At 42.5% G+C, this 15343-nt stretch overlaps 1 protein-coding gene across 4 annotated transcripts in view; it reads right to left on the bottom strand.

The window, feature by feature from the left end:
* The window catches only part of DIP2C (disco interacting protein 2 homolog C), a 486706-nt gene that overhangs the window by 188664 nt on the left and 282699 nt on the right, over window positions 1-15343 (bottom strand). For all 4 annotated transcript variants that reach the window (XM_008249365.4, XM_008249367.4, XM_008249368.4 and 1 more), the window contains one exon: window positions 13361-13471. In XM_008249365.4, coding sequence (XP_008247587.1) covers window positions 13361-13471 — 111 coding nt within the window. The remainder of the gene's footprint in view (window positions 1-13360; window positions 13472-15343) is intronic.

Here is a 15343-nt window from a genome sequence, read left to right as displayed (position 1 = left end):
TAATTTGCAAACATTTTCTCCCATTCCATTGGACGCCTTTTTATTGTGTTGAGTGCTTCTTGTGCTGTGCAGAAGCTTCTTAGCTTGATGTAATCCTATTTGTCTACTTCTGCCTTTATTGCCTGTGCTTCTGGGGTCTTATCCAAGAAGTCTTTGCCTTTGCCAATGTCTTCAAGTGTTTCCTCTATCTTCCTCTAGTAATTTGATGGTTTAAGGTGTTAGGTTTTGATCATTGATGCATTATGAGGTGATTTTTGTATAGAGTGTAAGGTGGGGTGTTGGGGGGGTCTTGTTTCATATTTCTGCCTGCAAAGTCCACAATTTTCCCAGCACCATTTATTGCAGAATGTCCTTTCTCCAGAGAGTGATTTTAGTTCATTTGTAAGATTAGTTGGTTACAAATATTTGGATTCATTTCTGGGGTTTCTAGTCTGTTCCACTGGTCTACATGTCTATTCCTGTGTTAGTACCAAGAAATTTTGATTGTAACTACCCTGTAATAAGTCTTGAAGTCAGATATTGTGATGCTGCCAGCAATATATATATATATATATATATATATATATATATATATAAAGATTTATTAGAGTCAAAGACCTCCAGCCACAGCAGCATGAAGGTGGGGTGGGGGGCGTCCAAGATAGGAAAGAACCCAAAGAACCTTGTAGCATGGGGGTTTTAAAGTATGATTTCAAAGGGAAAAACTTGATAATCAGAATGGCATTCAGATACCAGGCAGGGATAAAACCCAAAGGACCTGATTTACAATCCTTTATCCTATCTGGCTTGCTCATGATAAAACAAAAAAACCATCTAGAAGGGTGGTTGGTAACTTGTTTTCACAATAAGCCGAGCTCAGGAAGATACAATCACCATGCCCCATGGTAAATTTGGAGGTTCCTAAGGGAGGAGGGCAGACATTTTGTTCTTGATAAAGATAACCTTTGTGGGGAAGAAAGCAGATGTTTTACACCCCAAATTCCATTGGGACCACCCTGACTACCTATTAACCCATCTGACTCCTCACATCCCCTCCTTAACACACATGTACCCTAACATCTGTAGGGGTGACTGGACGATGATCGCTCTGGCTGCTCCGTGCTGAAAAGGGGCCTCTGGGAAGGGGGTCAAGACAGGGTTCCAGCAGGAGATGACTTCTAAGCAGGAGGTGGCTTCTCAGAGGGAGGCAGTGCCTGCTTGCAGAAACTGCTTCCATCGGAGGTTTCATGTGCATGGCCACCTGCAATTTTACTTTCCTAAGTCTGGAGAAAATGAATCTAATAAACAGTTTAAATTCACAGGATCTAAAATGGACTATGTCTCTCTATCCTTTCCTATCCTGTAGGGTTTATGATGAGAAATCAGCTGTGAGTCTAACTGAAGATCCTGTGAAGGTAATCTGGCATTTCTCCAGTGTACATTTTAGAGTCTTTTCTTTATGTTTTACTGTGGAAAGTCTGACTATAATGTGTTGTGGTGAAGATCTTTCCTAGTCATGTGTTAGGATTTCTATGCATTCCCTATACTTGGATGTCCCCATTTTTATTATGCAAGTTTTCTGCTACTATTGCACTAAAAAGGCCTTCTAATCCAGTCTCTCTTTGCACACCTCAGACACTCCCAAGACATGTATGTTAGGTCGTTTGAGAGTATCCCATAAACTCAAAACACTATTTTGAATTTCTCTAATTTCGTCGTCGTCTTATTATTTTTTGGTCTGACTGAGATATTTGCAAAGATTTACCTTCCAGCTCAGATATTCTTTCTTCTGAGCAACCAAATCTGTTACTAAGGCTTTCCACTATATTTTTTATTTGACATACTGAATTCTCTATTTCTAATATTTGATTTCTCTTCAATATCTCTATCTCCTGGCAGAATTTTTTTCATCCATGTCATGTATGGATTTCTTTAACTCATGTATTTGTTTTTCTTTTTTTTTTTTAAATAATCTTAGGGTCATTCTTTTTCATTGCTTTTCATGCATTTCATCAATATCTTAAGCTTCACATTCTAACATTGAAGTGTTGTGTTTCTCTGGAGAAGTCATGTTGTCTTCCTTGTTCATGTTTCTTGTATTTCTATGTTTATGTTTATTTTTTTGGCATTTGTGGAAACACTTGTTGGATTCCTCCTCTGATGGCTTTTATCTTTGTAATATACCTCTAAGACTTAGTGGAGTGGATACCCATAGGTGTGTGCTGGGTGAAGCCAGTGAGTTCCAGTCACTGTTTGTTGAAGCAAGAGTCCAAGGTGACACCCAAGTCTGTGGTGATAAATCTCCTCTGCTGTCAGTGTGGTGGCAGCTGGGGTATGACTGGGTTAGCTGGCATTATCACAGCCTCACCCCCTCTCTGCCAAGGTGCACCAACTTCACAGAGTAAGCCCAGGTGGCCACACACCCTACCCACTCAGGCACACCAACCCCACAAAGGATCTCTCCAATCCTCAATGTGAGCATGGAGCCCTCTGCAATGACACATCCCAGGCGCTCAGGGAACTCTGAGCCTCTGAAACCAGACACAGTGATTGCCCAAAGACCCAGCCACATCCCACACCTCATCACACACTCAGAGCATGCAGGGCTCCTATGGTCGCAGGAAGTAGGGGATCTAGTCTCAGCTCTGTAACACCCCACCACCACCATGAAGAAAGCTACAGCATTCCCAGAGCCAGCTGCCCACCCAGCAGAAGTTGGTTGGTGCTCTGCCACGCTGAGTCTGGGATCCTTGATATAGTAAGGGAAGGGAGTGCCTCATAGGCCTAAGTGGGCACCCTACCCCCGCCGCCAACCCTCCACAAAGTCTCAAAGCCAGTGGGATTTATCCCTCTGATACAATCCCCCCGTCACACGGCCCACAGCAGCCTCTACTCACTTCCTCCCTACTGGGTGCCCTTGTGGGGAGATGGGAGGAAAGCACTGTCTCTCCCTTCACGGGGTCAGGTGGGCATCCTGTCCCCAGCTGTGCTCTAGGCCAGATTCAAAGTCAGCAGGGTCTGTGAGGTTTTCACTCAGGCAATGCCCCAGTGACATGGGCTGCTCCAGGTTCCTTTCACCCCAATCCAAGAGGACGGAATGTCACCAACTACTGTCCCCACTGCTCCACAGTGTCTCTCTTATTTCTACAGAATTTCCACTACAAACCTGTCTCCAGCTGTCCCCTAGGAATGCAGTTCTTCTGTTTTTCTTCTGTTATCTTGCCATGAAAAAAAATTGGCATATCTTTTCCCTACTCCACCATCTTGGATCTCGAAGGGTTTCCTTCTTCCACATTCTCACCAACACTTGCTATTTTTTGTGATAACAGCCAATCTAACTGGAGTGAGCTGACATCTCACATATGTTCTAATTTGCATTCCCCTGATGAGTAATGTTGAATATTTTCTCATATGCCTGTTGTCCATCTTCCTTTAAGAAATGTCTGTTTAGCACTCTGGCCTCAGAATGAGCCCTTAAGGCATTCATATATGGCTCAAAAGCCCATGAGAGCATTTCAGGCATGGAAAGCCAAGACATCGTGGCAAAAAGGGACTTATATGAAAGATCTCTGTGAGTGAGATCCCGGTGGAAAGAAGGGACCATCAAAGAAGGAGGTACTTTTCTCTGAACAGAGAACTTCCACTTTGATTATCGCCTGGTCTAAATAATGTCAGAGTTTGTGGACTCAAGAGATTTCAATAGCATTGGCAGCTCATGACAAGAGCCTCAGGTGATCACTGACACCACAAATAAGAGTGTCATATGTTAAATCAACAACAAGAGTCTCTGTGCACTTGCTCCCCATGTAGGACCTCTATCCTTAGTGTTGTACTTTGAGAATTAATGGTAAAACTCTTCTTCATAGTACTTTATACTTAGTGTGTCCATGTGTGTGCAAACTGTTAAAATCTTTACTTAGTATAGAGTTGGTAGTCTGTATATAAAGATAATTAAAAATGAATCTTAATGAAGAATGGGATGGGAGAGGGAGTAGGAGGTGGGATGGTTTGGGGGTGGAAGGGTGGGTAAGAGGGGAAGAACTGCTATAATCCAAAAGTTGTACTTATGAAATTTATATTTATTAAATAAAAGTTTTCTATAAAAAATAAAAACAAACAAAAAATGTCTGTTTATATGTGTTGATTTGAAGTTGGATTATTTGTTTTTAGTTTTTGTTGTTTATAGTAGTGTTTATTATTTTTGAATTCCTGATATATTCTGGTTATCAGTCCCTTATCAGATACATAGTTTATAAATATTTTCTCCTGTTTTGCAGATGCTGTCTACTCACTGTGAGAAAATTGTTAGTGATGGTATATATTTATTTAATGGTCAAATGATTACTCAAGGTTTCCAGTCTTTAAGTTTCAAAATCAATAATTTTTCCATCTCATTATGTGTTCAAATTTAACAGCATATGGTTACTCACAGCACTGTGATTAGCTTTTTTCATTTGATTCATCTGTACTAATGTCCCATTTTTAACTCTTTACATAATTTGTTCTTCTGTTTTTCTTCATCATTTTGAGGTTTTTCAACATAATGTTCAAAGAATCATATTGGCTGATTGCCTAGATTCATTTCTTTTAATTTAACTTAACAAAATCATTCAGGGCACTTTCAGTTTACGAAAAACAAAACAGTGGAAGGTTAAGTTTCCCCCTACATCTCCTCATCTATATGCACACATTTATCCCAGCTAGTATGATACATTTCTTACAACTGATGAGGCAATATTGATACATTATCAATAATTAAATTATAGGGGTGGGTGTTGTGGCGCAACTGCTTAAGACGCCACTTGGGATGCCCACACTCCGTATATTCACATGCCTGGTTTACGTCCTAGCTTCTTGGCACTTCCAATGCAGCTTCCTCCTAATGCACCTAGGAGACGCGGATGATGGCCCAAATACATGGGTTCCTGACACCCAAGTTGGAGCTGTGGATGGAGTTCCTGCCTGCTGACTTCAGTTTGACCCAACGTTGGCTAGTACAGGCATTTGGCAAGGGAGTGAGAGGATTGAAAATCCATCAATGTCTCCCCCTGCCTCTCTCACATTTTCTTTCCCTCCCTCCTTCACCCACCTCCTTCTATCCTTCTCTCCGTCACTGTCTTTAAAATAAATAAATCTTAAAAAGGTAAAGTTCACGGTTTATATTAGAGTTCCCTTCTGTTATCAGATCACATGCATCTGAAAACTGCATGATGATATCAAACACCCATTAGAATATCGCACGGAGCAGTTTCACCACCCTAAAAATCCTGTCATCTATTTATCTCCAGCCACCTGTGAACCCCTGGTAAACACTGAATGTTCTACTCTCTCCACAGTGCCACAGTAGTTGAAATAATTCAGTATCTAGCCTTTCACACTGGCTTCTTTCACTCGCAACAGACATTCAACTTTCTTCCACGTCTTCTCATAGTTTGTTAATTTATTTCTCTTTGATGACTAATAGCATTTCACTGACATGTTATTCCATAATTTATACACTCACTTGTTAAAAACATCTTGGTTGCTTTCAATTTCAGTAATTATGAATAAAGCTGTCATACGCACTTGTGTGTACCTTTAACATCATGGGCAGTTTTATTTTAACTGAAGAAAGACAGGTGCCTCTTTAAAGACCTTTTTTTTTTTTTTTTTTTTTTAAGATAAAGAAAGGAAAAGAAGGAGCCAACTCAGAATCGTAAGGTGAGGCCTGATGATTTCCCACAGAAGCTCTCACAGAATCACCCTTATTTGATGAAAGGAATGAGCAAGAGCACTGTCAGAGCGAACAAGGCCTCTCTGGTGAGGCTCTCCTGTGATATTTATCTACTTGAGCTTTGGGTACCCTTCTCAAAATAATTTCATAAGCAGTAGATGTTATTATTCTTTGCTCCTCCAGAACGTCATCAAGCGAAATGTCTTGCGCATCGCAGAAAACTGTTGCCACGACATTTGCTCTTGACTGGGTTTACTTCTGCCTGGAAAGGACAGGATCCACCTCTTGGTGGCCATTGCTTTGACAGCGCTTCACCTACAAGACCAGAATTAAACTGGCAACGCCGTGCTTCGTCTCCCATTACAAATCTTCCCCCAAAAACGCTTTCGGAGTTTTGATGTGACTTACTGGAAATTACCACTGCAAACTCTCCGCTTGTCTACAGCTGACGCAGGTGCAACCAACTTGTTATCCATTAAGCACAAAGTCTGCCCCACTTTAATTTTTCAGTTAGAATTTTGTGCTTTGAACTGAGATGTCTATGGTGCTATTGTTTTTGCTTCAGTCTTCCTCAGGTCGGGCACGGACAGGATGAGCATTCTCCCTACAAAGTGATATGATGGAGCTTCATCTCCAACACGATACCTTCTTTTTTTTTTTTTTTTCTTTGACAGGCAGAGTGGACAGTGAGAGAGAGAGACACAGAGAGAAAGGTCTTCCTTTTGCCGTTGGTTTACTCTCCAATGGCCGCCGCGGCTGGCGCACTGCAGCCAGAGCACCGCGCTGATCCGATGGCAGGAGCCAGGTGCTTTTCCTGGTCTCCCATGGGGTGCAGGGCCCAAGGACTTGGGTCATCCTCCACTGCACTCCCGGGCCACAGCAGAGAGCTGGCCTGGAAGAGGGGCAACCGGGACAGAATCTGGCGCCCCGACCGGGACTAGAACCCGGTGTGCTGGCGCCGCAAGGCGGAGGATTAGCCTAGTGAGCCGCGGCGCCGGCCAACGATGCCTTCTTAAATTCAGTCACCTACTTGCAAACTGCTGCCCCCTTTAGGGTATTGTTCACATAAACTTTTCAGAAGACATCAATGACTTCACCATTTTTCTACTCAAGTGTCACCACAAATTTGATGTTTATACCTTACTTCCATTTTAAAAGGACTCATATTATTGTGCAGGGGCTCTGCTTCAGACTCAGGGTTGACTTTCCTTATGGCATCTAATGAGATCTGCTCAGACATGTTGTAACAAGTCAGGATGAGTTTATTTTGGCACAAAAAGTTTTTGGAATTTATGCAAAGTTTTTTCATAATGCACTTTTTCCATGAACTTTTAAAAGATCCTTCATATCTTTTTCTCCATTTTCTCAAAAGACAACACTTAAACAATGATTCTCAAAGTTTTCTGCCCCAAAGAACACACTAAGCTCCTAAAAAGTTGCTGAAATCCTAAAAAGCTTTCACTACTGGGGTCAGTATTTTGATATTTGACATATTTGGAAAGTAAACTGAAGAACACTATAAAACAGACTTCCCAACCACAGGCTGCACTGGACGACAGAGCAATACTTCCAACATGCATCCTGTAGCCTCTGGGAGACTCCACTGACATTCCTGAAAGAGTGAGAATGAAAAATTTTAAAAAAGACCAATACAATGAAAATGCTGGTCAGAAAATAGTCTGAGTCTCATAGACTTCCAGGAAGGAGTTTCAGGTTCCCACAGGAGTCACTGCACTGCTTGAGGTTTGCTGAAGGAACATAATGGCCTGTTACATTCTACTGCAAAGGAGGACGAAGTTGAGGTCAGAGTTGTTACTGTTGTCCATGAGTCATACAAACCAAGAAGCGTGGCTTTAAAAACTATTGCTCGGCTCATAAAAAGATGAAACCAATGCAACCATAGTATGAAACAGTTTGCCACATTTTGATTATAACATTGTTTGTTGTCACTGTCTGTCCTGATTGGAAAGAATATAACACAAACCTCAAGGTTTTCTTTCCTAGGGCCTCCTGGGGGAAAACTAAAAAATAACTAGAATTTAAGTTCTAATTTTGACTTTATCAAGTAAAGACAGTAAGTGCCTAACACAGCCTGTGATATATCCTAGGTGTTCAGTAAGTGCCTGTTCATTCATTTAGCTTTCCACACCAAATTAAAGTTCGAACAAAAGCTGCTTAAGAAGAGAAGTGTATACTGTTAAAAAGTATTGTAGCGAAAGTTCATTACTATGTAAGGTCATCAGTTTAGAAACAAAATGGAAAAATGTGGCCAGGAGAGATTCACTGTGACACTACATGGCTGACAAGGTTGACTATTAATTAGGTCAATTATCTAACAGATAATAGGATTCCTTTTTGGCCAATATAATTTGGTCACTGAAACAATCGAAGTAGCTACTGCAAGACAAATGCTCAAAGAGTTTTAGAGAGCCAGATTTCCAGAGGCGCCACAGTCCTTTTCTTAAGTGTTAAGTCTTAATGTCTTAAGTCTTTCCTGTTGGCTCAGGAGAAAATAAGCCAGAAGATCTGGAATGCAAACATTGGCAGGAGATTAAAATAAGGTCTTCATATCTCATGTACCTCACTTTTAAACCACATACAAGCATATACTCTAAGAGAAAGTAAATTATGTCAGTAAGACATCTAAATTAAGCAAGCTCATGAGAAGGTTCCTGTAACAGGAAACAGAGGTTACAGTAGGAAGTGAAGATGACCAAAGTAACTCCTGAAATGATACACACACTCCTGTCATGTTCCATTCAGGTAGCTGCTGTGACATATGCTTCGTGATCTTTCTAGGAAGTGGGAGGCCCAATTGAGATCTCACAAGTGTAAGGAAAAGTCATTTGAAATACGATTTCCAATCAGTCATTATTTATTATAAATGGAGAAGAGCACAAAATTCTTAGAAACTAAAATAGCACACCAGAATAACAGCATTTTTCATTAGGTTTCACATGACATTTCAAGAAACGCCTATGTAATTCTCATAGTAAGTGAACGGCTGAGGCAAATCTCACCATCTTTAATCTACAAACAGGAACCTGAATTCTCTGCAGGCACAGAAGTAGGTGCACAATCAGAGCCTGTCACCCATGCAGGTCTTTATTTATTTATTTATTTATTTATTTATTTATTTATTTTTATTTTTGACAGGCGGAGTGGACAGTGAGAGAGAGACAGAGACAGAGAGAAAGGTCTTCCTTTTGCCATTGGTTCACTCTCCAATGGCCGCCACGGCCAGCGTGCTGTGGTCGGCGCATTGCGCTGATCCGATGGCAGGAGCCAGGTGCTTCTCCTGGTCTCCCATGGGGTGCAGGGCCCAAGCACTTGGGCCATCCTCCACTGCACTCCCTGGCCACAGCAGAGAGCTGGCCTGGAAGAGGGGCAACTGGGACAGAATCTGGTGCCCCGACCGAGACTAGAACCCGGTGTGCTGGCGCCGCAAGGTGGAGGATTAGCCTAGTGAGCCACGGCGCCGGCCACCATGCAGGTCTTTAACTTGGATATCACGAAGTCCCCCTTGATTTCCGTATCATTATGTTAACCCAGCCTCTAGGTCCTGCTGCTATTACAGGTTGAGTAGACTCATCTAAAATATCTGGGATCAGAAATGTATCAAATTTTGGAGTCTCTGCATATACAAATAAGCTATCCTGAGGATGGGAATCCCAGTCTAAACATGAAATTTGTTTCCATTTATATACACCTTACACAAACAGCTGTTAGTAATTTCATCTGGTAGTTTTAGTGCACTGTCATGTGTGGTCACGTGTGGGACTTAATACCTGTGCAGCCATACTGGCAGTCAGCAAGTTTTGGATTTTGGAGCCTTCCAGATTCAGGAGGCTCCACTGTATCTTATAAACACACCTCAGATCTTGCTGGTGGTCACTTGCATCATGTCAACATGCAGTGACTTCAGCAGGCATTCGGGGTCTTCCAGATGCGTCCCTTTCCAATCTGTGCTCCGTAACACTCCTGAAGCAGTCTTTAAACTCTAAGCTAACAACTATGTGCCATTGCCTGCAATCTTCAGGTGGAACTCAGGATTAGGTCTGAATTCCCAAGCACTGGTGCACAAGGTATTTTATAATCTGGCCACTCCCACCTAATTTTCTGCCCTTCACCAAATGTGCTATGTCTTTTAATATTCACTCCTTCAAAAAAAAAAAAAAGAAGAAGAAGAAGAAGAAGCCAGGTGGTATTTTAGGTGCCTGATATACATGAATGAATAAAATAGCTATCCTTGCCTTTTTAGACCTTGTACTCTTATAGGAGGAGGATAACAGATAAGTATATTGGTAGGTAAATGATTGATGGATAGGTAGATGGATGATAGATGGATAATGGATGACTAACACAGAGAAATGGATGATTTATAGGTAGGTAGGTGACTAACAGATGGACAGATGGATACCATAGGTAGATAAATAGATGATGATTAATAGGTGGGTAGATAGGTAGAATGATAAACGAATAGACACACTGATAAACTGATGGAATGTTAGGCAATGATAACTGCTATGGAGGCAATAAATCAGGATAGGGAAGGGAATCTGTACAAGATGGCATAATGTTTTACAATTTAACTGGGTAGTCAGGCAGTACCTCACAGAGCCAGTAATACCTTAGCAAAAACTTGATTAAAAAAAAAAAGGGGGGGGGGAAGGGACAGTAAAGCATACATATGAGGAAAATATATCCTAGGGAGAAGGAACCACCAGCATAAAGAGCCTACAGTGGCAATGTGCCTTTTGTGTGCTCAGAGAACACTGGGAAAGCAGTGTGGCTACAGAGCGGGAGGCAGGTGGCAGATGGCTCAGGGAGATCAAGGGTCGACACGTCACGTGCACATGAAGGTGGGTCCTCATTCTGAGTGAAATGGGAGGTACTGAGGCCCAGCAGCCGAGCAGAAATGACTACTGCTGTGCCGACAAGGGACTACCCAGAGGCCCAGGGGGAGTCTGTGCGCAGCCACTAACACATGCTGCACATCCTGTAGCCTGTCTGACTCCTCCCTCAGGCTGTGAGCTTCTGGGGGCTGAGTCCTACCACCCGTCACTTTCCAGTAGCTCTCTCGGTTCCTGGTGGAGAGCACGCCTGTGAAGACAGTTTCACGTGGCCTCTTCTGGAACAGCCCAGACCCCTTGGGTGCTGACGCTCACAAGGACCTCCAGACACCTGTGTGGGAAGTGCAGGGGGCTGAGCTCCTCAGTGAGCACAGGGCTGAACCACAGGAGGGCCAAAGGTAGCCACTATCAGGGAAGCTTAGCTCTGGCCAACGGGGAAGGGCTGATGTCCGCATGTGAACAGGAAGTGACACCTAGTTAGAGGAAAACGGAGAGGGGAGGAAAAGAGACAGTCTGGAACAGTGGTTATATTGTGCTTAGAGGAGCCCATATGGCTGCAGCATCACCCATAACAGCGGGGGAGAAGTCCAAGTCTGGAGTTCTAGTTAGAAAAGCCACTAACTGCAGCATTTACACAAAGCTGTTTCCCCACCTCATGACGTCACTAATGAGAAATGAACAGTGGCTAGCACAGGGTGGGAGGAGGCCTGCAGCAAGACTGGGCCCCAGCATTTCTCTGAGCTGTTGAAAAGTCTGTCTCCTGCAGCCGCCTCGGTTTCCCCCCTCAGCCTTCACTCTTCACGTGTGTTTCTCTCCCTACATCTCTCCGCCCTTGAAGAGGTGAGGTCCTTGGGTGACTTGGAAATGTACTCGAGAGAGCACCATCTTCTGCTGTGTTATTCTCTCTCAGGGACTTTACAAAGAAATATGTGAGCTGATCACAACCCATCACAGAAAACTGCTCCTGGCATACCTAGGAGGACCTGAAAGTCTACACCCCAGAGCCACACCGACAAACAGATTTAATCAATCCTTCTTCAACACTGCAAAGAAAGATCTATAACACAGCAAACAGACTGCTACAGATACGTCTTCATCTGAATTTAAAAATACATTTAACACAGAAAGTGAGAGTTCAGAAATTTCAGAAATTGGCATAGATAACTTCTTATGTCATAAGAGGCCATGCTACAGAGCCAAAGCTATATCTGCCCATATTTTGACAAGTTACTCATTGTGAAGGCATTAGCAATCACATACTCTCCCTCTCCCTGACCTTCAAAATGTTCTTACCTATAGAAAAAATAAGAACACTTAGTTTCTGTGGAAACTTAAGATACTAATGCACCAAAGACGTGTGCGTTTGTGTGTATACACAGATAAGATGCCAGTGTACCAGCCTTAAGACAAGGAAGTAAATGGAGACATTTTACAGCACACATATGGATACCCTCACTCTACCAGTTAGTCCAGAGGGGTCCGTGAAACACCAAAACGAACAAGAGCTCCTGATATGTGCGAGGTGTCAGAATAATTCTGCAATAGCAGAGGCCACATACGGGGACAAAATTCCTCCTGCATCCCACCCTCACACCTTTGCATTTGGCCTCCTGAGAACTGCTGAGAAGGCAGGAGGAACGCTGGAGACAACAGCAGTTAGCATTTTCTTAAGGTTCTCCAATCTGTTCTTCTACTCTGTAGCAGGGATGCCTCAAAAGCTGCTATCCAGCTCAGGAAAGGCACACAGAGCCACTTCAGAAGTTGTGCTTGGGAGTTTCCCACGTAAGTCTCGTCCATGGAAGATTCCTTAGACATGATTCTGTGCAACTCACAGGATCTTCCTGACTGCTGCTACACATCGGGTGAGTTACTCTATCTCTCTTAGCCTAGTTTCCTTTTCTGCCCCGTTAATATTTTTCTGTCACTACTGTTAATAATAATAAGAATTATATTAACTGCCACAAGGAACAATGTTAACATTAATAACATTAACAATATTGTTAGTTATAACCACAGTATATAATAACTATACTGCTTACCATGAAAATTGAATGAGAATGCTTGTGAAAACTGCTTTGAAAAAAATTAAGTGGCATACAAATGTAATTCAGCTCGTTACCATCAGCTATCTACATGTGCCCTCACCAGGTATTACAGTTACAGCAACAACAGCAACAAAACTTAGAGATAATTTTCTTTAGAAACACGCAGTTAGGGAAGCAGAAAAAAGTAATTTTAATCTACATGTTAGGAAAAAGTCTCTCAAAAAAGGTAATTAAAATATTAATTATACTATAAGTTCTCTGTTGCAAAAACAAATGAAAAAAACTTAAGTTGGCTAAGTCCAGGCAACCACTGCAGTAAAACAGAATAAACAAAGAAAAAATAAACACAGGACACACCCAAGTTTTAAGGGCTGTGTTTCTCCTTTGAAAATGTACTGAGGAACAGAAATCAATGAGGTTAAAAAAGAAAAAAAAAATACACATGGTGTTCATACAAAATAAAACAAATTTAACAGAATCATCAAAAAAAAAACCAGAAAAATTTGGCTCCTGATTTTTAATTACTTAAATAATTATGAAAGTCTGAATAATGGACAATCCTGTTGTTAAAAATATAAACGAGTTACTATTTCCGAGATGTTAATGTCTCTCTAGAGAATAAATCTGTGTGCAAGACAGGATGCTGTCGTCGTGGGAAGCCCAAATAAACTGTGCTCCTGCCTCCTGCAGCTGCCAGGAACACGCACCTGCTCTTTCAAAGTGACAGACCGACAACATCCCCAGTCTCACGTCCCCATCTGGCGCCTTACCTGAGCGATAGCGCTCATCTCGTGACCCTGAGGATCGTCGGCGGTGATAGCGAGAGGCGGAGGAAGGAGTGACGGGAGCCCGGCGCTCCTGAGGCAGAGCCTGGTCCAGCCCTGGATGGGAGGGAAAACAGCCAGGTGAGAGAGATGCTTCAATCAGTCGCAGGAGTTAGTTGATTCTGTGCAGCAAACCCTTTGCTGGCATCAAGCCCTGGCTTGTTGCATTCCCAAAGAAAAGCTGCAGCCTCCTGGGGAACTGGGCTGGGAGCAGGGTACCACAGCCGGTGACCAGCAGAGAAGCACCAAGGCAGGGGCAGAAGGCTAGGGGCCGCCAGTCCTGGGAAGGGCATTTCTGCCTGCACACAGCAGCCTGCAGAAGTAGCAGCAGGTGCGCCCTCACATCACAAATCTCTACATCAGAACACTGAAGCCAAGACATAGAGACTAATTAGGATTCTGTTCATATAACAAATCTACAGGTCCTGCAAACTGTGGAGGACACTGAAAGGTATGCTTATCATGTATTTTAAGTTTACCATAAACCCTACAGGATAAGTTTACAGTATAACTCAGGCAAACAACATGTAGGATAAACTAACAGCCTTGTTTACTCCAAATCATAGACTCTCTGAAAACTTACTCTATTTGATGTTAACTATTTTAAATTTATTGGAATATGGCTTCAATCAGTTACCAGAAATGTTAATACAGGAAAATGATTTAGTGGGAACTGGTCCAAGTGCTCACGTAAATCTGCCAATCACAGTATCAATTATACTAAGATAACAGAGCAGCAGGAAAAGCAATCTATGTAGATCTAAGGACTATGGGAAAGATTTATTCATTGCAGTTCAAATGCAACTGCTGAACAACGACCATGAACCATTATACTTGTTGCTTATTCAGAAAAAGCAGAGTGATATCTGATTAATAATAAGCCAGATGTAAGAATTTTAAGCTAACGAAACAACATTTAGTCCCTGGTTTTCAATGATGGGCTCCCAAGAGAGTTAACTATTGGTTCTTTGGATTTAATATTCCTGTTATTCTGATGATTTCGGAACAACTTTTGATGCTGCACCCACATTGTTAGGCTCTGAGTTCTTTATGCACCAAGCATATGGAAGTCACCAGGGAAGGATGTAAAGATATCAAAGATATCAAACCTCTTCCGGGTATTGTCTTTAAAAATTACCTTTTATACCAAACATACTCACACTTTATAAGTCAAAGGATAATATTAAATCTGTGGGGGAGGTACTGTGGCACAGTGGTCGAGTCACTGCTTGGAATGTCTGCATGCTTTATTGGAGTGCCTTGCTCGAGTTCTGGCTACTCAGTATTTCTGGCTCAGCTTCCTGCTGATGCATCTGGGAGGCACTGGATGAAGACCTCTTGGTACTTGGGTCCCTGCTACCCACATGGGAGACGTGGCTGGAGTTCCAGGTTACTGGCTTTGGCCTGGCCTCCCCAGGACGTTGCAAACATTTGGGGAGTGATCTAGATGAAAGATGTCTCTCTTTCTCCCTTTATCTATCCCTCTTTCAAATAAATATAATTTTTTTATTTTAAAAAAATCGTGTATGAGCAATAGAAGAGGGGGCAGGCGCTATGGTACAGTGGTTAAGCCACCACTCAGGAGGCCCACATCCCATACCAGAGTTCAAGGGTTCAAATCCCACCTCCATTTCTGATAATACATGTCTTGGGATGCCAAAGGTGATGGCTCAAGTACTTGGATCCACCACCATCCATGTAGGGGACTCGGAATGAGTTCCAGACTCCTGGATTCAGTCCAGCCCAGTATCAGCTGTTGAGGGTATTTGGGGAGTAAGCCAGAAAATGGAAGCAAGAGTATGTATACTCCCTCTTTCTTTCTCTTTGTACACACACACACACACACACACACGTGCACACGTATTCTTGCAGTTCTGCCTTTCGAATAAATACAAATATAAAAAATAAGAAAGGAAAAATAGTTCTGAC

The sequence above is a fragment of the Oryctolagus cuniculus genome, chromosome 13 (genome assembly GCF_964237555.1).
Source record: "Oryctolagus cuniculus chromosome 13, mOryCun1.1, whole genome shotgun sequence".
NCBI classification, from domain to species: domain Eukaryota; kingdom Metazoa; phylum Chordata; class Mammalia; order Lagomorpha; family Leporidae; genus Oryctolagus; species Oryctolagus cuniculus.
Note: the sequence above shows the minus strand (reverse complement) of the source record. Positions and strands in the feature narration are given on the sequence as shown.